At 55.8% G+C, this 24,820-nt stretch overlaps 1 protein-coding gene across 1 annotated transcript; it reads left to right on the top strand.

The window, feature by feature from the left end:
- The first annotated feature begins 325 nt into the window (after positions 1-325).
- LOC127325935 (ubiquitin-like modifier-activating enzyme 5) lies at positions 326-24,820 on the top strand. Its single transcript, XM_051352761.2, has 14 exons — positions 326-530; positions 614-685; positions 791-904; positions 3,722-3,850; positions 4,041-4,109; positions 4,429-4,575; positions 4,732-4,768; positions 22,535-22,617; positions 22,857-22,931; positions 23,344-23,418; positions 23,903-23,989; positions 24,086-24,201; positions 24,380-24,432; positions 24,512-24,820. The coding sequence occupies exons 1-14, from the start codon at positions 453-455 to the stop codon at positions 24,649-24,651; spliced, it is 1,275 nt and encodes a 424-aa protein (XP_051208721.1). The 5' UTR covers positions 326-452; the 3' UTR covers positions 24,652-24,820.

Raw genomic sequence — 24,820 nt, 5'->3', positions numbered from 1 at the left:
GTGGGTACACCAGCGCGGTTCCATGGCTTTCTCTAGTGAGGGGAACCAATGGTAAAACGCTCATACGCCCACACAGCCAACCAGGGGGTGCGTTGCTACCTAGAACGAACGGACGAGATTCACTGGCTGATAGCTGCTGACAAGATTCAACGGTCCAGAAGCTGATATCGCTGTGAAGCCCCCATGGGGGGGCAGCTATTATACCTTTAGATTTTGTAAGGGACTAAAATTAAAATATGCGGACGACGTACAACGCACGAATAGCGGATTCCAATTTAATAGTAAAGATATATATATTTATATCCACAATATATACGATGCTTTTTTCTTTCTTCGACTCGAGTCGCCCGCCTTTCCCCGTATTTCCATACTTATTACTCCGATCCAGACAGCCGCTGCCAGGCAAATCACTGCTAAACGGATCCTCTCGCCGACGGAGGTAATCGCTTACCATGGAGGATGAGCTGCGTGCGCTTCTTCGAGACCTCGATGCGCTCAAGCAGCGTCCTGACCCTGCCTCTATCGATCGAGTAACCGATCCTCCGATTCTCCGCTCCGTAGATCTTGATCCTTCCCTTTGGCCATTGTCTTATCTGCTTCTTCATGTTGGTAGATGCGAGATCGAGTGGCTGGGATGTCGAGCCTTGCCAGCGCCGCGGCCGCCACCGGCCGATCGAAGATTAAGGTAGGATCTGACGGATCGCCAGGCTTTAGGTGGTAAAGTCGATGCGCACGGTTTGTAGATTGGTACAGTTGACGGTGGTTTGCCAATTGGGGTTTTGTGGCGCAGGACATGAGCCCGGAGGTTGTAGATAGCAACCCTTACAGCAGGCTCATGGCGTTGCAGAGGATGGGGATTGTTGGCAACTACGAGCTCATCCGCGACTATTCTGTCGCCATTGTGGTAAGCATCTTTTGCCCTCACCTGGCTTTGAGGAGTTACTTAAAAAATAAGTATAGCAATTCTAGTTGGAAATTGACGTTGAGAAGACCTGCACAATGTACCTCTTTGAGTAGATGATGTTAGTCGGTATGCTTTGAAGATATCAGATGGAGATAATGGGTCAAGCAAATATGTAGTATTCTGGGAGTAGTGACTAGTGAGTACTTTTCACTTGTGTCTTTGGCATAGTTCATGTACTACCTCTGTCTGAGATTTATCTACATCTGGATGTATCTAGATGCTATTTAGTGTCTATATACATTCACATTTAGACAAACCTCAGACATCTATTTATAGAGGGAGGGAATACTAGGATTCCATTGATGAAATACCATGGTTACCAACATGTACTCAAGCCCAAGAGAGTTTTATGCCAATGCAGTAATAACCAAATTAATATTTAGGATTGTTTTAGAAAAATGAGCTTATGCAAGGTTCAAGCTTACTTGTTTGCTGCAGAACTGCAGCTGAGCTCATTTATGTTGAAATTATCAATTTGTACAATCAAACTCGGTAGTCACAGGGCTAAGAGCATCTCCAGCCGCGTCCCCCAAAGCGACCCCCAAAGGTATTTGGGGCGCGCCGGACAATTTTTCGTTCCCAGCCACGCGCCCCAAAGGCCCTTTCCGTCTGGCGCGGCCCAATATGGTGTCCGGCGTCCCGAGCCCATCCCCGGTCCACAGGCGATGCTCCCGGCGCCGGACACAACGAAAAGCGAGGCGAGGAGACGCGGGCCTGACACGTCAGTGACACGGAAGTCTAAAACCCCGTCGCCTACCTGTGGTCAAGCGACGTTAATGGCGTCCAGATTTCCCAGGCGAAGCAGTGAAGCGTCTCGTCGTGCATGGCCGCGTGGCCATCTGCGCCGGTGTTTATTGCGGACAACGCCCCGCTGCCGCCTCGCCTGCCGCCGAAGTACAATAAAGAGTGCCCCTCCTTCCTCTCAGCACGTTCCACATTCCAATCTTGCCGCACCTCCTTCCTCTCGCCGCACCTCCTTCCTCGGCGCCAATGTCGTCCTCCCGCAAGAACATCCTCGCGGCGAACGGCTTCGGCCGCGGCAGCCTAATGGTGGCGGAGGTGTGGGCGCTGTACCGCGCGTGGTACCCTGTCCCGCCGGACATGCACCTGCCAAGCAGCGGCGGCTGGAGGATGACCGTCAACGGGGTCGGCATCCCGCCGCCGGCGGGAACCGAACGCTAGAGGGACGCGATCTGGACCTAGCGTGCTCGCCTCAGCGTCGAGGAGCGAGCCGATCCCACCTAGGCCCCCACCGGTAACGACGACTGGTGGGCGGACTTCTTCCGGGCGCAACACGACGCCAAGATGAACAACACCCATGGCCTTGTCGGCCGGAGGAACACTTGGAACAAGGAGGGGTGCATCCGTTTCTGGCGCGTTCCCGGGTGCATCCGTTTCTGGCGCGTTCCCGGGTGCACCCACTGGTGTGACCCAAGGCTGGAGATGCCACCTTCCCCGCCACCATCTCCTTCGGCCGCAACGCGGTGGCAACCGAGGAGGATGTACTCGTCCTCCTCGAACTCTTTTTCTTCGGGGCCGGCGCGATTGACGCCTTCCTCGCACCGCCCCACGCCGTACAGCGTGCCGAAGCGCGAGGTGAAGGAAGAGCCACAGTACGTAACTCCGCTGGCGAGTCGGAGGCGCGGCGGCAGCAGCGTCAACATCCGCGAACCAACGCGACAGCAGCATAGGCGCGTCGGCGGCACCCTCCTTGTTCCGAAGCCGGAGGTGAAAGAGGAGCAGGACGACGAGGAAGCCGCGGCGGCCGCGCGGGTGGTGGAGTACGAGCGGCAGCAACGCCTCATCGCCAGCAGCGACTTGCACGCAGCGTTCGCTGGGATGCCGCTCGTCGACCTCACCAACGACGGCGAAGCTGGGCCAAGCGGTGCGGTGAAGGACGAGCCCGTCGACAAGCCCGACGAGCGTGGCAAGCAGGACGTCGTCGTCGACGACATGTACAACTTCCACTAGTACTGCGACCCCTCTGGCCGCCGCAAGTACCACTAGATTAGGGTTTATGTTTAAATTTCATCGAATTTCGTTTGAATCTATGTAATATATAGCAAGTTTGAATAAATTCAACTGTTTTCGATTAAATTTTAAAAATCTCAAATTCTGTTCGGGGGACGCGGCTGGGGAGCGACGTCCCCCAAACCCTGCACGAAGAAAACGCGTCCCCCAAACGCTCGATCCGACTCCGTTTGGGGGACGCTTTGGGGGACGCGGCTGGAGATGCTCTAACTATAATTAGAGGTATACGATATGTAACTTTTTTTTTTCTTGCTTAACATATATCCGTGGTTTGTTGGCTGCCCTTGCTTATCAGAAAAGAAACTAGAGCAGCCACGTTTTCTTATCTAAGGCCAAATTCTATTAATGTTAATTAAATTTCGTATTTTTTGTTTTGTTTGGTATAATAGTATCACACATGTTTTATCTGCACAAAATTACGATACTAATAGACCAACCTATCACCTTGCAAATTTTGTACTCCCTCCGTCCATAAAAGAATGTCTCAACTTTGTCAAAATTTGCATGTATCTACACACTAAAACACGTCTAGATACATGCATATTTTGACAAAGTTAAGACATCCTTTTATGGACAGGGGTAGTAGTTTTTATGAAAATAACAGAACATAAATGGTCGTAACTGTGCTGCTTACTTGAGCAGAAAATTTCATGGCTGAAGATCTTTAGTTACCAGTCCAAAATTTGGACTTAGTGATTTCTTGATACATTAATACATGCTCCACAGGGTACAGGTGGTGTTGGTAGTGTTGCTGCTGAGATGCTTACTAGATGTGGGATTGGGCGCCTCTTGTTATATGACTATGACACAGTTGAGTTGGCTAACATGAATAGGCTGTTCTTCCGCCCGGATCAGGTAAGCTTCTAGGGGAAATTTCTTTATTTGTTCTCTCCTTTCTATGCATGATGCCGTTTTGTGCATTTCTTGAATGTGTACTGTACATGCAAGCTTATTTTCTGAAACACTGTCACTATATACTGAATTATTTATATCTCCTAGAGCATAATGTTGGCCAGACCAAGTAACAATATCCCTTTGCTGTTAGGTTGGAATGGCCAAAACTGATGCCGCTGTGCAGACACTTTCTGAAATAAATCCCGATGTTGTGTTGGAGGTGAGAACTATGTCCACTGGTGACAGTCACTTATGCGATCTCCCTTTCCTTCAGCAAATTGATTCTTTCATCAGATTCGTTACAGTACAAGTTTTCGTGGAATGGTGAAAACGTAGGTCTTACATTTTTCATGATAATTTTTTTCTTCACCCAACGTTGCCCGTTAGACAGTTCTATCAATATCCATGACCATAACATTCGTTACACCAAAGAGAATTTGCCTTTGTGTAGTGGATCTTTGGATTGAATAATGTGTCTTGTACTCTCGTATTTTTCCTGCTTTGTTGTGCAAACTGATGACATCTTTCTGTCCCCGCAGAGCTATTCATTGAATATCACTACAGTCAAAGGATTTGAAACGTTTTTAGGAAGTCTCAAAGCCAGGAGCTCTCATGGGCGTAGCACTGGAGTTGATCTTGTTTTGAGCTGTGTTGATAACTATGAAGCTCGTATGGTTGTCAACCAGGTGAAAACTTGTGAAAATTCAATTTCATGATTTTATGTAGCTCTTCATCAACCCTCTCAACATTTCTTGTTCTCTATGGCTTTTGTACTTCACATGCATGGTTGCGCATTTCTGAGATTCAATTGTGCGTTATTTGTTTTTGTACCCACTTTTCAGGCTTGCAATGAGCTTTGCCAGACATGGATGGAATCTGGTAAGTTCAAAACTTGCATTATTGATCATGCCCTATTGAGAATATACTTACTATTTTTTGGTACTGCTCTTACAATCAGCACTGATATCTTCCTGCTATTATTTGATCACACTTTACATAAAAATTCAATCACCAACCTTGTCTTCAAAAGTTAAATCCCTAGTTGTTTGTAAACTGAGTATGAATCTTTTTGCAAGAGCATGGTGGCCTCTTTGGTACACAACTATTTGACAGGTCTGATTGAAACAGTCCAATTTTGTTACGTTGGGAATCCACTATAGTATGATTAAACCCCAGCCTGTGGTAGGATAGACTATATATGAGCAGGAAGGGGCATATTGCCCAGGATTCCTATTATTATATTTCCCTATGGAGAGAATTCAATGTGTACTTGGATAGATTGCCTTTTGCGAAAGAATTAGAAGCCGGACTTGATAGAAGGAGAGGAGGTTTATACAAGATTTTCTTAGGCTCTTAGGCACCTCCAGGCCATGGTTACGCCCTCCGGCCCAAGTCTCTAACTGCTTGGTATCAGAGACCATGTTGTCCGATTAAGAGGATGGTACAGTGGCTTCCCAGCCGCTATATGCGACGGTCCTGGTAGTGCTGCAGCAGATGAACATGGCTTGGACATCAAGGTTCGACGTCACGCTGAGAAGCTGCACCAGCAATTCAGTGACTTCACCACCCAATTCTTATGCCCTCCTCTTGGTCCACTCTCTGGCCACACTCCACCTCTACTGTTTCCAAGTGGAATTCCACCTGGCCTGGGGGGTCCCCTCAGGCAATCTTCAACGACAGCTCATCGACCTTTACAGGCTGGTGACCACAACCGTCACCTCTGCTGCATTTCTCACCACTGGGTTGCCCTCCCCAATGCCACACAACCAACCATACCACCACCATGTCTGTCCAATCCAAAACTCTGCTCATCGACCTTTACAGGCTGGTGACCACAACCGTCACCTCTGCTGCATTTCTCACCACTGGGTTGCCCTCCCCAATGCCACACAACCAACCATACCACCACCATGTCTGTCCAATCCAAAACTCTTCCACACGCCTCAGCCTACCTACAAGTTAGCTCTCCCAGACTTATATGCGCCAGCATCTGGCCAACCACTCTCCTAACGTCCACTCCACATGCTACCCCCCATTTCACGACTACCCTGACTATCCCCAAATATGCCATGCTAGAATTTCCCCAATCCGGAAGCATGGGAGATCTGTTGGCATGACTGAACCAGTGAGCAGTTTTTCGATGAGCAACACGTCAGATAAAGTGTAGCTTGCCTCCTTCCACCTCAACAACAATGGTTTGTGGAGCTATGTCATCTCAACTTTGGTTCCCCGAAGCATATGAACAAGCTGGGGACTTTGTCTCTCCTTCCCTTTAGTGGGATGGTCGACAACTGCCATCGCTTGCCCCACCTCACCGATGAAGACTAAGTGGAACCCACTACCGGACTGTTGGAGTCTCGTCGCACGGATGTCGAGCTTCCGCGTCCTGAAGATCTCGACAAGGTAGTCAGTTTAGCGCTTTCATACGAGCGCTACTACCAACCTGTCCAAACAGCAGCTGCATGGATACTCTTCGGGGCCCTTAACTCGGGCCTCCACTCCGGTTGCTCTTGCACCCATGCTAGAAGCAAGGGCCTTCATGGTGATACCATCAACAACAGCGATGCCTACAACAGGCTGCACTTCCGTCATCTGTCCCATGCTGAAATGACATAGCGTCTAAGAAGGGCTTATGCTTTACTGTCGATGAGCAGTTTGTCCTTGCCATCATTGTGCATGGCTGTTTTGGATGGATGTTGATGATTGGGAGGAGGCAACGAAACCACACCGATGTCTTAAGAGGGTGTTCGGGCAACCCTTGCAGCTCTCACGAGTCTTTTCTTAATGACACAATCCTCAAGCAGGCTTCTGTGACACCAGTAGTCTAGTACCATCCCTGGTCTCCGGGTCATAGTTGGCAATGACGACTAGGTCCGTGGTAATGACTTATGCCATGTGGTGCCGCTGCATATTGGCGACCATGATTTTCGGGTGGATTGTTTTGCGATCCTACTAGGAGGCTTTGACATTGTTGGTATGACAAGGTTGCTGTCGTTTTCATGGGAATGGTAGTCCCCGGATCCAACGGGTGGACCATGACTCCTGGAACGAAAGGACTCCAAGTAGGCCGTGACCGGGAACCTACCCGGGAGCCCGGGGATTGTGCTTCTGAAGAAGCGTGCCCGGCTGGCAAGCGACCCTCAGTCGGGATCAGGCCGATGGGACATGACTAAGCCTGCTCCTGTGCACCCACACACCACAGTGCATCATGTTGGGCGACCGAGCCTCGCAACCACGTTGAGCCCATGCACACAGCGCCTCGCCGCATGTTACCGGCACCTGTGGTGACCCCTTGCCATTATAAAAGGAGGGCCACGCCGGACGAAGAGGGGGAGGCTTAGAAGGAAAGGAACCAGTTGATCCTTCCCCGGGAACAACCATTGTAACCCATCCATCGCCATCATATACACCATAGTTGTAGGGGGCTGCACCCAATGCAGCCTGATCCTGGGTAAAAAACCTGTGTCGCTCGACTGCTGGTCGACTTCACCACACTCTGCGCCCCTGGCCGAACTCAAAAGGGGAGTACCAATCCCCGGTGTCCAAATCTTGGACACGACAGTTGCTCTCATTGGGCCCAATACTGTGGGACGTTGAAAATCTTCGTGGACAGTTTAGCTCAGTGGATAGGAGGTTACATGGCTCGGAGGCGAAGAACCGGCAGCATTTACGGATGAGTTTCTCGGCGAGTTTGAGGACATTTTGGATATCAAAGCAAAGATTGCCTTCTGCACGCACAACACCCACTACGAGTTCCTGGTCATGCCTTGTAGCTTGACAAATGCTCCAGCCGTGTTTTAGACCTTAATGAATGAAATACTCTGCCCTTCCTCTTTGTCCTTGTTTTCTTTGATGATATTCTGATATATGCCATCTCCGTGCAGTTTCTCATGTCATGCAGCAACACTCAAGCGCCCCAAATGTATGTTTATGTCGGGGGGAAGACCCCGGATAGGGCAATGGACGCGGAGCAGCCGGTTGGCCACTGGCCGGCTCGCGGCAAAGGCCGGCTGAGGAGCAGCCGGCTGGCGCCGTGGCCGGCTGGTCCGAGCCGGCTCCAGTCCTAGTCGGCGCTACGGCCGCCAATGCTTGTGTTGGGCCGGCTTCTACAAGCCATATCCGATCGGGGTTTGTACCTCGCACCGACTCGAGGTCGGGCGAGTCTTGCACCGGAAGGAACCGGGTTGGTGATCCGGTTCCCAAAGTCCACGCCGACTCCATCTTCCGTAAAGTGCGGGGCACCGTGGAGCAATAGTGCCGCGCGGCCGGACAGCCGTCGTGGCTTACGACGATCCGTCTGGCCACAGGTGGGCGACGACAGGGCAGCTCCTCTCCATACCGCCGACCGTGGCAGCCGGATGGGACAGCCACGATGCCTCAACCACTCCCGACGTCACCGCCTCGGGAAGGAGCGGAAGCCGAAGCCGGCCAAGCCGGCCAAGAACTATAGGGTCTTATATGTAAAGTGCCGGTGCCTATATAAGCCGCACTACCCCCTCTCGTGCAGAGGATCGATCATTTTATTGCTTTCACCCACCTACGGCGTAGCCGCCCCGTGAGAGAGACCATCGTCTCCCTTAGCCTCTCAGGAGCAGCGGACACAGCTCTAGGAGCACCATTGTATTGTGTGATCATCATATACACTCATAGCAGAGTAGAGGTTTTACCTCCATCGGAGGGCCTCGAACTCCGGTACGTCGCCGTGTCGCTCGTGCCCATACCCGCATCCGGATACCGCCGTGAGATCCCTCAGAACCACTTCGATTAGCCACCCTATGGCATATGCCGTGACGATACCACGACATTTGGCGCCCACCGTGGGGCCTTCGGCATCCTCGGCCGGTGTCTTCATCCGGACGGGCCTCACCACCACCACCGGCGAGCGAGTCGCTTCGTGCTTGATCCGGAGATTCGGCTCCCTCGATCGCGCGCCGACAACGCCGGCTGCTTCGCCGATCGGCCCTTCCCAGCCGGCGGCGGCGTCATCTCCTTCGGCGGCTTCGACGTCTACGTCGCCACCGTCGCACCGCCGCGCGCTACCCGCGCGGCAGTGCCGGCGCCGCGCTAGCCCTCCTCCGCGAGCCGGCAGCAGCTCCCGCCACCCCGCCGTCGTGCAAGTCATGATGGGTCGGCGACGAGCTCCCCACCAAGAACCCGCGCGCCGTGGCCCCAACCTCGGAGCGCAACATCGACCCCAACGCCTCCGGCTCGGGCCCGAAAGCGCCACCACCACCGTCCCGCCGGATGCGGTCCGGCAAAAGCGAGCACCCCACTCACGCTGGGTGCCGACCCCACCGCCATCGAGGCGGACTTGGAGGCGCACCGCCACTCCTCCTCAAGCAAACCGAAGAGCCGGCTGCCGCTAAGCGCCGATGGAGATCACCCGCCGCGAGTACAACCGCGCCCACGGCCTCACCTGTGCGGCGACGAGCCAAGCCGAGCCGGCCACATCCGCCGCAGGGCCGCGACCTTGGCGCCGAGATCGCCCGCGACGGCGCTCCTTCGCCGGCTCCGTCCGCGGAGCTCCCGTCTACAACACCCCCGACAAGAACATGCGCGCGGCACAAGCCGCCGCAGAAGAGCTGAACCGCCTTCGTGGCGAAGAGTTACGCCGCTGCACCAAGCGGGTAATCGAGCCGCTCAACGCAGCCCACCAGCAGCGGCCGACCCCGTGTATGTCAATGCCCCCGCAGCTTCTCACGCTCGTGGAGCTGCGAGCAACGACAGGAAGGCGCCAGGACTCGGCCGAGTCCGCCTCCGGCCGCCAAGCCGGCACCATGACTCCCGCGCCACGCACGCAAGCTCGAGCAGCCGAGCCACCGGTAGAGCGGCGCAGCGGCAGCCGGCCTCCTCCAAGCCGGAACCGGGAGCAAGACTCGGGCCCCGCCGTCATCACCGAGCGGCTCCGAGAGCAAGCGGCGCGCGCCGGGCCCAAGACACTCCCCGGGCCGCGCTGTCGAGCCCGCCGACGCCGAGATCGCCTCGGCCGGCTGGTCGAATCCCGCATTGCGGAAGAAGAAGCTCCGCCCGGCCCAAAGTGCTTCGGGCCCCGCATCGCCAACGAGCCCACGCTTGAGGGCTTCACGCTCCCCGCGACACCCCCAAGTACGACGGCACCGCCAAGCCGGAGGACCGGCTGCAGGACTACTCCACCGCAGCCGGCATCGCCAAAGGCAACAAGCGCCGGGCCGTGCGCTACTCCCCCGATGCTGGTCGGCTCCACCCGCACATGGCTCAACAACCCGCCGCCCGGCAGCATAAACGGCTGGCTCGACTTCAAGCGGCCTTCATCGGCAACTTCACCGGCACCTATCGCGGCCGGGTCGCCTCGCAGCTCGAGATGTGCAAGCGGGCCCCGACGAGACGGATCGCGCGTACCGACGCGTTGGTGCGAGATGCGCAACTCCCGTGAGGGCGTGCACGAGATCCAGCCATCGCCTTCTTCATGGGAGGCTGTCGGCCCAACACCATGTCGTGGCACAAGTTGCGCCGCAGCTGACCCCAAGTCGATGGCCGCCTTGATGGCCATCGCCGACAAGCACGCGCTGGCCGAGGAAGCCGGCAAGGCGCCGCCGACGTTTCGCCGGCCCCCACCGAAGGGACAACAACAAGCCGGCCGAGGGCGCTCGCACGGCAGCCGGCGGGACAACTACCGCGGCAAGCGTCCACGGCGACCAGCCGGACCGCCGGTGCGGCTCCGCCCACGTGGCCGCCGTGGCAGACAACGCGGCAGCGGCAGCCGCCGCTGTAAGCAAGACCGGCAATGGAAGCCGAAGTACACCTTCGAGCAGATGCTCGACTCGCCGTGCAAGTACCACAGCGGCAAGAACCCTCCAACCACACCACCCGCGATTGCCACTTCATGAAGCGGCTGACAAGCGGTGAACCTCTACCGCCTCCACCCCCGCCTCCACCAGCCGGCGGGAAGGGAGGCCAAGCCGGCGCAGAGAACGCCAACCTCGGGCACCACGAGGCTAACCAAGTGCACCATGGCGGCCGATATCCGGCCGAAGACGCCACCTACATCATCTTCACCTCCGAGCCCGAGGACAGGACGAGCCAAGAGCGCCGTTCCCTCGAGGTCAACGCGGTCATACCGCCGGTCCCCCGCACCTAACCGGTCGGAGCAGCCATCACTTTTGATCGCCGCGACACACCGGCCGTCCCGCCGAAGCCGGCAGCTACGCCATGGTCCTCGACCCCACCATCGGCACAACCCGGCGCGGCGTGCGTTTCTCGCGCGTCCTCATCGACGGCGGCGGCGGCATCAACATCCTCTACCGCGACACCGCCCGGCAAGCCGGGCATCCAAGAGGCCGAGTTGCGCCCCACCCCCACCGTCTTCCATGGCATCGTGCCGGGCCACCGCTGCCGGCCGATCGGCCGGATCACGCCGGAGGTGATGTTCGGGAAGCCGACCACTTCCGCACCGAGAGAATCGAGTTCGAGGTGGTGGACCTCGTGAGTCCCTACCACGCGCTCCTCGGGCGTGCCGGCCCCGACCAAGTTCATGGCGGTGCCCCATTATGGGTACACGAAGATGAAGCTGCCCGGCCCCAAGGGGTCATCACCGTAGCCGGCGACTATCGCCGCTCCATGGACCGCGCCACGCGAGCTCCAAGATGGCCCAGACGCCGGTCATCGCCACCGAGAAGCGACTCATCCACGACGCCGTCGCCTCGCCAAAGCCGCGCAGACATGCACATGCCGGCTGCGGCAACCCGGCTGGGACGACTCACTTCCACCGGCCGACAACACCAAGAAGATCCTGCTTGGACCCGGCGCAGCCGGACAAGTTCGTCACCATCGGTCCGGCTTGAACAAGAAATAGGAAAGCGAGCTCACCAGCCTTCCTCCGTGAGAATCGGGACATCTTCGCATGGACTCCAAGAGACATGCCGGGTGTGCCGAGGAGTTGGTGAGCACCACCTCCACGTCCGGCCTGAAGCCAAGCTGCCTGAAGCAGCCTCTCGTGCGCTTCGCCGAAGAACGAAGGAAGGCCATCGGTGAAGAAATCGCCCGGCTCCTAGCTGCCGGCTTCATCATGGAAGTGCCGCACCCGGACCGGTTGGCGAACCCGGTCCTGGTTTTGAAGAAGAACGGCTCCTGGCGCATGTGTATCGACTACACCGGCTGAACAAGGCGTGCCCAAAGGATCCCTTCCCCCGCCGCGCATAGATCAAGTCATAGACTCGATCGCCGGCCGTGAACTGTTGTCTTTCCTAGATGCCTATTCGTGCTACCACCGCATTCCTTTGAATCCGGATGATCAAATAAAGACTTCGTTCATTACCCCGTATGGGGCTTATTGCTACACGACTATGCCGTTCGGCTTGAAAAATGCGAGCGCCACCTACCAAAGGTGCATGCAAAAATGCTTGCAGGATCAAATCGGCGTAAACGTTCACGCATATGGGGATGCTGTCGTTGTAAAGACCACGGCGCCGACTACCCGCCTTGATGACCCGAGCTAAACCTTCACCAATTTGAGAAGATTCCGGATGAAGCTCAACCCGGCCAAGTGCACATTCGGCGTGCCGTCCGGCCGCCTCCTTGGCTACCTCGTCTCTCGGCGAGGGATCGAAGCCAACCCGGACAAGATCGGTGCCCTGGAGAAGATGGAACTGCCGCAGTGCCTCAAGGACGTCCGTAAGTTTGTCGGCTGCCTGGCCTCCTTGAGCCGCTTCGTCACCTGGCCGTGGAGAAGGCACCGCCCCGTATCAACTAATGAAGAAGGCGGACAAGTTCGTCGGGTCACCGCAGCGGATGAGGCCTTCCGTGACTTGAAGCGCGTGCTCTCAACCGCGCCAATCCTTGCAACGCCGCTTCAATGGAGCCGATGTCGTTGTACATCGCAGCCACCAACCGAGTGGTTAGCGTTGTCCCGGTGGTGGAGCGCAAAGAAGCCGGCAACGAGGAGCAACTGGTTCGGCCGCCCAGTCTATTACCTTAGCGAAGTGCTCTCCCGCCGAAGCAAAATTACCCCCACTACTGAAGGTCACCTACGGCGTCTACATGGCGGCCAAGAAGCTCAAGCACTACTTCCAAGAGCACCCCATCGTGGTGGTTGCCACAGCCGCCTTGGCGTAAATCATAGGCAGCAAGGATGCCAACGGCCGGGTTGCCAAGTGGGCCCTGGAGCTAGCCGCCCACACCATCCTCTACGAGCCACGCACGGCCATCAAGTCGCAGATCCTCGCGGACTTCTTCGTCGACCGGGCCGAGATGCGCACTCGCCGCTGTCTTGCGGATTCCACACACTGGAAGATGCACTTCGACGGCTCGAAGATGCGCAACGGCTTGGGAGCCGGCATCGTCATCACCTCTCCCAAGGGAGACCGGCTGGACTACGTCCTGCAGATCCACTTCGCCGCCTCCAACAACGTGGCGGAATATGAAGCGCTCATTCATGGGCCGAAGCCGGCCAAGGAGATTGGCGTGCGTCGCATACTCGCTTCGGCGACTCCGACTTGGTTATACAAAAGCATCGGCGATCGGGACGCGAAGGACGCCAACATGGCCTCGTACCGCTTCCATGTCCAGCGGCTATCCGCTTCTTCGACGGCCGCGAATTCCACCACGTGCCACGAGCAAATAACGAAGCGGTGATGCCTTATCCAAGATTGGCTCAACCCGGCAAGCCATTCCGCCGGTGTCGCCTTGGCGGTTCTCAAGAAGCCGTCCATCATACCGTCACCGGACTCGGATTCAATATTCGTGCCGGCCGACCTGGGGCTGCTCACCAACCCGGGGCTTCATCGCCCAAGTCGGGGCTAACAAGCCAAACCCGCCGGCTAGCATGCCGAACCCGGGGACTTCTCGGTCCAACCCGGGGCTTCATCGCCAAACTCGGGGCTAGCAAGCCGAACCCGCCGGCTAGCAAGCCGAACCCGGCGACCATGCGGTCGAATCCGGAAGCTCCCACGCAGAGGCCCCGTTGGTCAGCGTATTCGAGATAAGATGCGTACCTTCATGGGCACAAGAATTCCTCTCCTACCTCACCAACGGTGTGTCGCCCGATGATAGAGTCCAGGCCAGGCAGATTGAGAGAAGGGCCAAGGCCTATACCATCATCAACCACCGGTGTACAAACGCAGCGTAAGTGGGGTGTTCCAACAAGGTGCGTCGAGCCGGTCAAGGGATTGAACTCCTACGGGAAATCCATCAAGGAGAGTGCGGACATCACGCCTCATCCGCAGCCATAGTGGCCAAAGCCTTCCGCACGGTTTTTATCGGCCGATCGCGCCAGAGACGCAGAAGATTTGGTGAAGAAGTGCAACGGCTGCCGCTTCGCAGCTAAAGACACCACCGGCTTCCGCCTTGAAAACCATCCCCATCACATGGCCATTTGCCGTATGGGGCTTGGATATGGTAGGCCCATTCGTAACAGTCGCGAGGCGGCATGACACACCTCTTGGTGATGATTGACAAATTCACCAAGTGGATCGAAGCCAAGCCAATCAAGAAACTGGACGGGTCCACAGCCGTCACATTCCTCAAGGAAATCATTGTGAGATTCGGCTACCCCCACACCATCATCACCGACAACGGCACCAACTTCTCCCAAGGCATCTTCTCTCGCTATTGCGGGGAAATGGGGATCCGGATGGCCCTATCTTCTGTGGCACACCCAGAGTCCAACGGACAAGTGGAAAAGGCTAACGGCTTAGTCCTAGCCGCCATCCGGCCCGGGCTGGTGGAGCCGCGCGCGCCAGCCGCCGGCCGCTGGATTGAAGAACCGCCCAATGTCTTTGTGGAGCACTGCGCACACAACGACAAACCGCTCGCCGGCTTCACACCATTTTTCCTCGTATACGGGGCCGAAGCCGTCTTGCCGATCGATATCGAGCATGACGCGCCAAGGATCAAGCTCTACACGAAGCCGAAGCCAAAGAAGCTCGCGAAGATGGAGTTGACCTGGTCGAAGAGGCCCTAACGGCTGAGTCTAGATCTACTATCTACCAAAGCAAAGCCTCCGACGCTATCACGGTAGGAAGGTCCAGCCCTTAGCATTCCGAGAAGGAGACCTAGTGCTCCGGCTGATCCAGAGGACAACGGACAAAGATAAACTGTCATCCCCATGGGAGGGTCCCTTCATCGTGAGCAAGGCAGTAGGCAATGATTCCTACTATCTCATAGATGCCCAAGAGGCTAAGAAAAACAAGCCGGACAAGGCCGACGAGGAGACTAAACGTCCCTGGAATATCAGGTTACTCCGCCCATTTTACACATGAGAGCAGGAATGTATGTATCCCTTGTATCCCTTTTTGTGAGTTATGAAAAAGCTTGCGCCAAGAGCGCCGTTTCCGACAAGTTTTTCGCGTACTTTACCTTGTTTCGCCAATTGGCTTGAACCCTCTCACGCGGCCGGCTCGATGCGTGATCCGGTTTCCGACACCGGCTTCCGATCCATTCTGACTGCAACCCGCTGTCCCAAGTGGAGTAAGGCCTAGGGAGCCGGCACGCGAAAAACGAGGGAAAGAGTAAAAGCGAGTTGACTTGCAACTTTTCATAAAAGTGCTTAGGATTGCCGAATTCAGCTCGTTCGATCGAAATCTTGTCGGCCTCACCCATGGCCCGCTCTTGATCCGGCGACGGATCGCAAGTCGGACGTACGACCGGCGAGGGCACAGCCAAAGAGTGGGGCGGATGGGAAAAAGCGAACGAGTCGAAAGAAAGCAACTCGGCACACAAATGATTAACAAACACATTAAAGCGTGACATAATTAAAGGGCGATAATATTCATACATTCGCACCCGGCATCCCGGGGATTTAATAAATTGTCTTGGCAAAAGAACTGGAAAGCAGGAAATCTAAGCCGGAGGGGCATCAGCGGAGCCGGCCGGGTCGTCCTCGGGCACGTCCTCCGCCTCCTCATCGTCCATGTAATCTCCATCGGATGGAGGAGGGTTCGGTCCGCGACGAAGAGGGCCTTGTCGACGAAGTCGGCGATGGTGCCGGCTCGAGCAAGGCGGGCGGCCTTGAGATCGGCCGGGAGCTTGTCCTCCACGCCGGCTCGCCGGAACTCAAGCTGCCCTGTGTCCACCTCGTTGTACCGGGAGAGGACGAAGGACGGCGCCATGTCGGCACCGGCGCGCGTGGCCGACTCCTTCCGCCGAGGAAGCGGTCCGGCGCCCGCTCCATCGCGGAGATGAGGCGGAGATATCTTGCGGCGCCGCCTCTTCGAGGCCACGGCATGGGCACCAGCTCTTCAGCCGCCTTCCGAGCTCCCAGCCGAGCTTGGTGACGGGCTCGATGCGGGCAGCCATGGACGCCGGTGGTCCTCCATGGAGAAGTACTCCGAGCTGCCCTCGCCGGTCTCCCGCCTCCCGGAGTCGCGCGCGACGCCAACGGCTGCCAAAGCCGCCTCCTGCGTCTCCGGAAGGCCGGCGCAACAAGAAGAAGCAAGTCGAAACCATCAAAGCCGAAATAAGCTAAAAAATGCAAATTTTCGAAGTCCTAAGCCAAAAGGAAAAGCTCAGCGGCGGCCGGCAAGAACCGACTGTCGCCACCGAAGATGAGGATAACGAAGAAATCGGGAAGTTTCTGCTGCCGGGCCAGCTAACGAAAGCCGACGATCGGCAGTGAAGCCGGCAAAGGGAAAGGAACATAGAGATGTACTCACCCGCCAAGCCGCGATCAAGCGCGCTAAAATCGTCGGTCCGGCGTTTGGCGGTAGCCGTCGGCTCTGTGGACTTGGCGGTGACCTCCTCTGCCAGCCGCAAGCCGTCGCTTCTCCACCTCCGTCACCGGCCGGCTCGGATCATCCACCTTCTCCTTCTCCGCCGTCCCGAGGGAGTTGAGCTCGGTGAGATGGTTCGCTCCAGCCAGGCGCAGCTCGCGTCGCTCCTCTGCTCGACCGGCTTGAGCTTGCCGGCGGCAGATCGGCCCGCCTCCTCGCTCTCGGCGCAGCTGCGCGCGAGCGGCTCGGAGATCCGACTCCAGCTGCGGGACCTTGGCGGCTTCAATCGCGAGGCGGCCGGAAAGAAATGTCACCAACCAAGATCGAAAGAAAACAAGACATTAAGTCGAAAGAAGCATAGAGCTTACCCTTGACGGCTTCCGACTCGCGGCCAAGTCGGCCCTGGTCCGGCTTGGCCTTGTGGTAATGGGTGACGGCGCGATTGTACAAAGTGGTGCGCCGGTCCATCACACCTAAGGAAAAGAAAAAGTTAGTCGATCAGCGAAACCCGTGCCGGCTCCAAGCGGCCGGCCCATGCCTCGGAGGCTACCAGGATAATGATCGGATCAAAACGAGACGAAGCTTACCTTGCCGGCTTCCTCCACCTTGGCAACGTTAGCCGCGGCCTCGGCTGCCCCGGCCTTGAGATTGGCCTGCAGCCGGAGAAGAACATCTCCACCGATGCTTGGCCGGGGTTCCCCTCCCGGCTGGTCACCTCGTAGGAGTCGGCGCGGAGCCACGCCCGCTCCATGGTGGCAGGCGAGCCGAGGCCGGAGTCGGAGGCGGACGGCACCCGAAGAAGAAGTGCGCCCTTGGCCACGTGCAGGCCTTGCGGTGACGCCGATGGGGTCCCCGTCCTCACCAGCGCGCGCGAGTCGGCGCCTCCATGCGCGCCGGCTCGTCTCTCGCCGGCTCCTCTCGCTGCCGGCCATGCGCGGCGGCGCGTCGCTCCGGCGCAGCGGATGGCCTGGCCGGCCCAGCTTGTCTCCGGCGCACAGGGCGCCTCCGGCTCTCGTCCGCCTCCACCACGGTGGGCTGGTGCCGGCTCCGGCCGCGGGCGGCGCAGCCCTCGCCAACGCCGGTTCGAGGAGCAGCCCCGCCGGCTCCGGCTCCGGCTGAAGGCGGCATGCCCCGCCCGCCCCGCTGGCCGGGTCCGTAAGAGGTGTCCGGCGCGGGAACATGTCGTCCAGCGTCGGCCGCCGAGTCGGCTCGACCCGCGTGCCGCGATCGGCGCCGAGGCCGGCGGCACGGCGAAGGAAGGTGCCCTCGCGGAAGGCGCAAGACCCGCAGCGGCGGTGGCGTAGGAGCGCGCGATGAAGGCTGCGGCGTCGGCTCCCTCCTTTGGCGCACGGCGGCGACGCGACGCGCGGAGCTCGCCGGAGCCGCCGCCCGGGCAAACTTGATGGGAGCCCTAGCCGACAAACAGAAAGACAATAAGCATGAAAGTAAGGAAAGAAAAGGAATCAAACAAGAAAAAGAAAGAGAACTCACCCGGCCCGCTCCGGACCTTCTTCGGCTGCTGCCGTGGCTGCTTCTTCGCCTTCGCCTCCCGAGGCGGCGGTGGAGCCGGCTCGCTTCGTGCCCTTGGGCGCCGAAGTTGCCGTGGTGCTTGGCGGCCTCGTACGCAGAGGCACGGCGGGATTGGCCCCGTGCCGGACGTCGCCGGCTCCTCCTCCTCCCGCTGCCCTGGTGAGGGGGCGGATTGTGCTCCCCCCGGCCGCCTAGATCGGGCGCTGCGGCAGGTCGTCGTCGCCGGCATGGTCGCCGGCTTGGTCACCGGATCGACGTGATCCGGCGTCCACCTCCTCGTCGCCAGGTCGCCGTCCTCGGCGTTCCGCGCTCAAAAAGCTAGAAAGACGGAAAACATAAGCATATGACAAGCCTAAGTCGGCAGAAGAAAAGGAAGTCGGCCTCGCAGCCGCAAGCCGGAAAATGGCAAAGACACGAGGCTTACCCGCGCCGTGGACGGTCCTCGCCGTCGCAGGCACCGGCCGTAACTCCGATCCTCCGACAGGTTCGCCTTGGTGATGTGGTTCACCCGGCTGGCCACCTGGGCCTTGGTGAGCGGCGCCTTGGACGTCCGGTTCGGATCGAACCGGCCGGACATGTGCCCGATCTTGTGGGTGCGCATCTGAGCGGCAGCACCCGGCGCTCGGCGATGGTGCAGAGGAGATCTTCGGCGATCAACCGCCATCGGTGGTCGTCGCCAGGAAATCCCAAAGCGAGTTCACCTCGGCGTTCGATCCGACGAGCGGGCGTTGTGGCTCCGCTGATCCGGCCGTCGGAGGGGCCGGGTTGAACTCCGGCAAGTTGATCCGGTCGACGAGCTCCTCGTTGCGCACGTAGAAGAACGACATCTCGCGCTTCTTCACCGAGTCGACGGTGGGGATTTTAGGAAAGGCGTGCCGTGCCGGGTGTAGATCGAGGCGGCGCCGCAGTGCTCGCAGCGGCCGTCGTTGGTCTGCGCCTTCAAGAAGAAGAGCCGACTCCAGTCGATGTCGGGCCACAAGCCGGCGTAAGCCTCCATGAACGCCACGAAGCGACTTAGGAGGACGCACGCGTTGGCCGGCAAGTGATGCGGCCGAAGGCCGAAGTGGTCGAGGAACCGCCGGAAGAACGTCGAGGCCGGCAGTGCCCAGCCCGCGATCCGGATGCGCGCCGAAGACGACGCGCTCGCCGGGCCGCGGCTCGGGCTCCACCTCCTCGCCGGGCACCCGCGTGATCACCGATCGCGGGATCCGCCGGAGGCGCACCAGGCCGTTCGACGTCGTCCTCCCGCATGTAGGAGCCTCCACGATCCGCCGGGGGACGCCATTGACGAGGTCGAGGAAGAAGATGACCAGGAGAGACTAAACGGCGAGGAAGAACCTTGCGACCGCGGCGGCGACAACGGCGGCCGAGGACGCTCCGTCGAGACGCGCGGCCCCGTGGCGCCGGATTGACGGAGTGGCGGCGGCGGATCGGTGGAGATTCGCCGCCGGAGTTCGCGCCGGGAGGCGTTCGCCGGAACAACAGCCGAGCTCGAGCGCGCAGGGAGCGATGGAAGCAGAGCGCGAGGAGGAAGAGAATGGCAAGTGGCCGCCTCGATGCCTCCCCTGCGGCATTTATAGCCTCTGCCGCGGGCGGTTGGCCTCCAAGTGGCGATCGTGGGCCACGTCCCCGGATTTATCTGCGCCGTAACTCCTCCCACGTCCACGACGGTTTCGGAAACGGCCACACCACGTCGCCCACTACCGCACCGGATCCGGGGACATTGATGTGACCAGACGAACCGACCGCCGGGCCAGGCATCGATCGATCAAGTCGGGCGCAGACCCGAGGCGGCGGAGACTCCGGCGCGCCGCAAGCGGAGCCGGACAATAAGTTCCACCCGAGCCAAAATTCATCGGCAAGGCGGAGGCGCCATCGGATCTTGCGAAAGCAAAAGCTGTACAAGTGTAAAAAGCGGCCGGCTAGAGGCAGCCGGCAGAACGAGCCGGATGAGGGCGCAGCCCGGCTGAATGGAAATTCTCGGTCGGCCCCTCCAAGTGCCGTCTAATATATTCGAGAAGCCAGAAAACCTGCCTAGGTCCTTCGGACGCAGGACCTTGCCGCCTTCGGGGGCTAATGTCGGGGAAGACCCGGATAGGGCAATGGACGCGGAGCAGCCGGTTGGCCACCGGCCGGCTCGCGGCAAAGGCCGGCCGAGGAGCAGCCGGGCCGGCGCCGTGGCCGGCTGGTCCGGAAGCCGGCGGCTCCAGTCCTAGTCGGCTCGGCTACGGCCGCCAATCTTTGTGGCTGGGCCGGCTTCTACAAGCCATATCCGACTGGGGTTTGTACCTCAGACCGACTCGAGGCTGGCGAGTCTTGCACTGGAAGGAACCGGGTTGGTGATCCGGGTTCCCAAAGTCCACGCTGACTCCATCTTCCGTAAAGTGCGGGGCACTGTGGAGCAATAGTGCCGCGCGCCGGACAGGCCGTCAGGGCTTACGACGATCCGTACCGGCTACAGTGGCTGACGGCGACAGGGGCAGCTCCTCTCCATACCGCTGACCGTGGCAGCCGGATGGGACAGGCCACGATGCCTCAACCACTCCTGACGTCACCGCCTCGGGAAGGAGCGGAAGCCGAAGCCGGCCCAGCCGGCCAGTAAACTATAGGGTCTTATATGTAAAGTGCCGGTGCCTATATAAGCCGCACTACCCCCTCTCGTGCAGAGGATCGATCATTTTATTGCTTTCACCCACCTACAGAGCTGCCCTGTGAGAGAGACCATCGTCTCCCTTAGCCTCTCAGGAGCAGCCGGACACAGCTCTAGGAGCACCATTGTATTGTGTGATCATCATATACACTCATAGCAGGAGTAGAGGTTTTACCTCCATCGGAGGGCCTCGAACCTGGGTACGTCGCCGTGTCGCTCGTGCCCATACCCGCATCCGGATACCGCCGTGAGATCCCTCAGGAACCACTTCGATTAGCCACCCTATGGCATATGCCGTGACGATACCACGACAGTTTAGTTCAGGGGGTCAGTGTTTTGGCACTCAGGTGCAGCTAATCCCGATATCTGGGCCGCTGATAATGTCGTGTAGATCTGTGCCTGGCCTATTTTTGGTGCAGATACGGGAGTGCAGATAGTATCATATTGATGGCCCCTTATTGATTGACTTTGGCCCAGTAATTGACTGTGTTTTTCTGAATCTGCCCATCTGGCGAGGCAGTTTGTGACGCATTGTGGAGATCAGGCTAGTGGACTGGCAGTCTAGGAAACGATGTGAAAGATAGACTGTGGGACAGGGACTTTATCGTTGATGCCCGAATATTCACTTGTGTCTGCGTATGACTGTGTTGCACCTCACTTGTCGTGGTTGACGGCACGTACAAGCAAATAAACCCCTTGTGCCTCACTTTTACGCTCTTTGATTCTTCCCTGGAGGACATGTATTGATAACTTGATGTAAATTTATAGATGCCTAGCAAACTTGGCGTTGACCATTTTGTGCCACCAGCATCATGTAGACGAGGGGCATGATGATGCCATGACAGATGAGATGGACACGTCAACTGATCTAGATACTTCCCTGATGACCCTACATGAGGGCTGGCACCAGGCGACATGAAAAACAGGGTGGCACCGAACACCAGAGTATCAGACGGTGCCAGCTCTGGTCTTGCATCAGTGATGCCCTGGCTGGCTGTGCGTCACTGATTTCTGAACTAGCAACACCTTCTTTGTCGGTTGCTGTGATGAAGATGAGGCCGCTCCAATCTTCAGGCGATGCCGACAATAGTCTTCTTTTTTTCGAGAGTACGATAATCTTTTATGATACCTTGGGCCACATGAAGGCCCCAGCGACGGCGTCTTCAGTGGTCAGCAAGCATGACAACGGGTAGCTCCTGGCGTCACCTCTGGGTAGCGGCAGGCCGCATGTTATGGCGTCCTGACCACGCCGGCCTCATGCTCGACGGCACCCCCGTTATACTCTTCCACCCAACACTATTGGGTAGCTGCTTGTTCCCCCTTTTTGTGTGTGCTTGTGTTATCTATGGGTGCTACGTGCGTGCATGTTCATGCACCTTCAAAAGTATACCATGCTAGTCGTGTAACCAGTGTATATTAAATGGATGGTATAGAGCCGTAGGAAATAAACTGTCCAGTCCATGTTTCCCAACCTGGCATCTCGTCCATGAACCCAAACGTCTGTGCCGTCGGGTTCCAACGGTACCCTCTGTACTGCTAAACAGATGTGTACCCTCTTGCATTCTTGCATTTCATAGAAATACACTACATTCTTAGATCATATATGGCAGACAGAATAGATGCTTAGTCCTTGCTACTTATACAACCAACAGTCAGTGAGAAATGCACAATTTGAATCATGACAGAACTCATCCATCATTTCATCCTAATACTCTTCACTCATAATAAACTCATCCTTCATATCATTGTGAAATGCACTTGACGTGCGAACTTATGCACCAGGTGTTTCTGAAGACGCTGTTTCTGGCCATATACAGCTACTGATTCCTGGTGAAACTGCATGCTTTGCATGTGCTCCTCCATTGGTGCGTTCTATGTATCTTCAGTATTATGCTCTTGATGCTTTAGTTGTGTTCTGTTATGCTTTTGATCGTCTTAAGTTGTACCTGAATATAGTTTTGGCAGTTCATTTGGATCCTGCCATTTTTTTATCCTGCATAGTTGCTCTAATTTGTTGAGGACCTGAGGTGCCCCTAGCTTTTCCTGTATTTGCATTCAATTTCTGTATCTTTTGGTAACCTGTTTGTGATACCCCTTCTTATAGGTTGTAGCATCAGGAGTGGACGAGCGTACACTTAAGCGAGACGGTGTTTGTGCTGCCTCTTTGCCAACTACAATGGTGATCATTTTTTTTGTTGTTTCAGTTGTTTTCTCACCTGACAACAATTTGCTCAAAGCTATGTGAGGCTTGGTTCTGATTAGGACATTCTTGTATGTTTTTAACAGCTATACTTGGGACACTTGGACTGTTATTATTATGGTTTCGGGCCTACTTGCTTAAAATCTATGCATATCTACTGTACTTTTGAGTATCAGCCTATATTACTTGATATTTCTTTCTAATTAATCTATGCATTGGTGGAGATAACTGGTTTTCAGTGCACCAATCATTTAATGACTCAGCAGTACCATCCCAAAGTGAGAATGCATTCTAGTCATAGGGTTCTTATCTCAATGCTAACCAAAACTACTATCCTTGCAACATTTCTCCTGTCACTATTGATTTTAGCTGATGAACATGTTCTTTGTAGGGTGTTGTTGCTGGCCTCCTGGTCCAGAATGCTCTGAAATATCTGTTGAAATTTGGACAAGTTTCTCCGTACTTGGTAATTACTTGAATCTAACTCTTCTGATGCTGTAAAAGCCGTGGCATGTTTTAAATAACATTAAGTTGAGTTCTCTTTCTTTTTTAAGAATTTTTTTTCACAATATTTTTGTTACTCCCTCTGGTTCAAAATAATTGCTCAAAATTGCATTTATCTACACACTAAAACATGTCTACATACATTTATTTTTGGGCAATTATTTTGAACTGTAGGGAGTAGTATCATTTAGGCTAATTTTCGTTCCTGTATAAATAGGCAAGACCATAATATAGTACTCCCTCCGGTTCACAATAGTTGTCCCAAAATGGACGTATCTAGACATGTTGTAGTGTGTAGATACATCCATTTTGGGCAATTATTATGAACCGGAGGGAGTATTTGGTTTGAAGGTTGCATCATTGTTGCAGATGTTTATCCAGCACGTTCAGTCCAAAATTCTGAACATCTGCTTATTTTCACGTTGTCATTTTTTCTTAATTTGCAGGGATATAATTCACTTAAGGATTATTTTCCAACAATGGAAATGAGACCAAATCCACAATGTTCAAATCTAGCATGTCTTGAGAGACAGGTGTTTATTTTCTCACATGCTTTGCTACTCTTTGGTACTCCGTAGTTAAAATGGTGACTGTTTCCCAATGACTTCCTGGTGTTCATCATATTGTAGAAAGAATATATGCAATCAAAACCTGCTAGAGATGCAGCAGCAAAGGCTAAGATAGAAGCTGAAGCATCTGCAGCAATTGAATACCCGGTTCACATAGACAATGAGTGGAACATTAGGTACATCTAGTATCTCTCTAATCAACTTTAGATAGTATGCTAATTGTTCTGTGTTATCCGGAGTTTCATACCTAGTGGAGCTAACAGGATATACCACCTTGACATGCTTGATGAACTGAATATCTATTGCAAAAGTTGCATGGGTTTTCTTACTTGCAATTTGTTTTCCCATATTCAGTGTTGTTGATGATAGTGACATAGCGCTGTCAAGCATTCTAAGGACTGCAACAGGTAAATTGAATTCCAAGAACGAAGTGTTTCCTTATTTACCACTCTTAATGTATTTTACCTCGTTTCAAAAATTAAACAGACAACCTTCCAGAAGGCCTTCTCCGCGAACTTCCACATGAAGATTTCTATGTAGAGCCACCTACACCAGCTAGCTCTGGTGCTATCGATGATGATCTTGAGGAGCTTCAGCGGCAACTTGATGTCTTGAACTCATCTTGAACTCGGCGCATATCTCGCCCAACCTGTTGGCTTATCCCTGTGTACAAGTAGGGCATTGGAAAACCAAACCAGATACTCCCATTATTTGCATCCGTTCTGACAGAATTAGCAATTTTACTTGATACAACTTATATACTCATCCTAATTGAGCAAAGTTATGTTAATTGTA

Source organism: Lolium perenne, chromosome 6 (assembly GCF_019359855.2).
Source record: "Lolium perenne isolate Kyuss_39 chromosome 6, Kyuss_2.0, whole genome shotgun sequence".
NCBI classification, from domain to species: domain Eukaryota; kingdom Viridiplantae; phylum Streptophyta; class Magnoliopsida; order Poales; family Poaceae; genus Lolium; species Lolium perenne.
Note: the sequence above shows the minus strand (reverse complement) of the source record. Positions and strands in the feature narration are given on the sequence as shown.

Excerpts from the sequence above, each read along its gene's own strand:
- LOC127325935 (XM_051352761.2), top strand. The coding sequence starts at position 453 with ATGGAGGATGAGCTGCGTGCGCTTCTTCGAGACCTCGATGCGCTCAAG. Across the intron at positions 686-790 it reads CCGGCCGATCGAAGATTAAG|GACATGAGCCCGGAGGTTGT; the intron begins GTAGGATCTGAC and ends TTTGTGGCGCAG. Across the intron at positions 4,110-4,428 it reads ATCCCGATGTTGTGTTGGAG|AGCTATTCATTGAATATCAC; the intron begins GTGAGAACTATG and ends CTGTCCCCGCAG.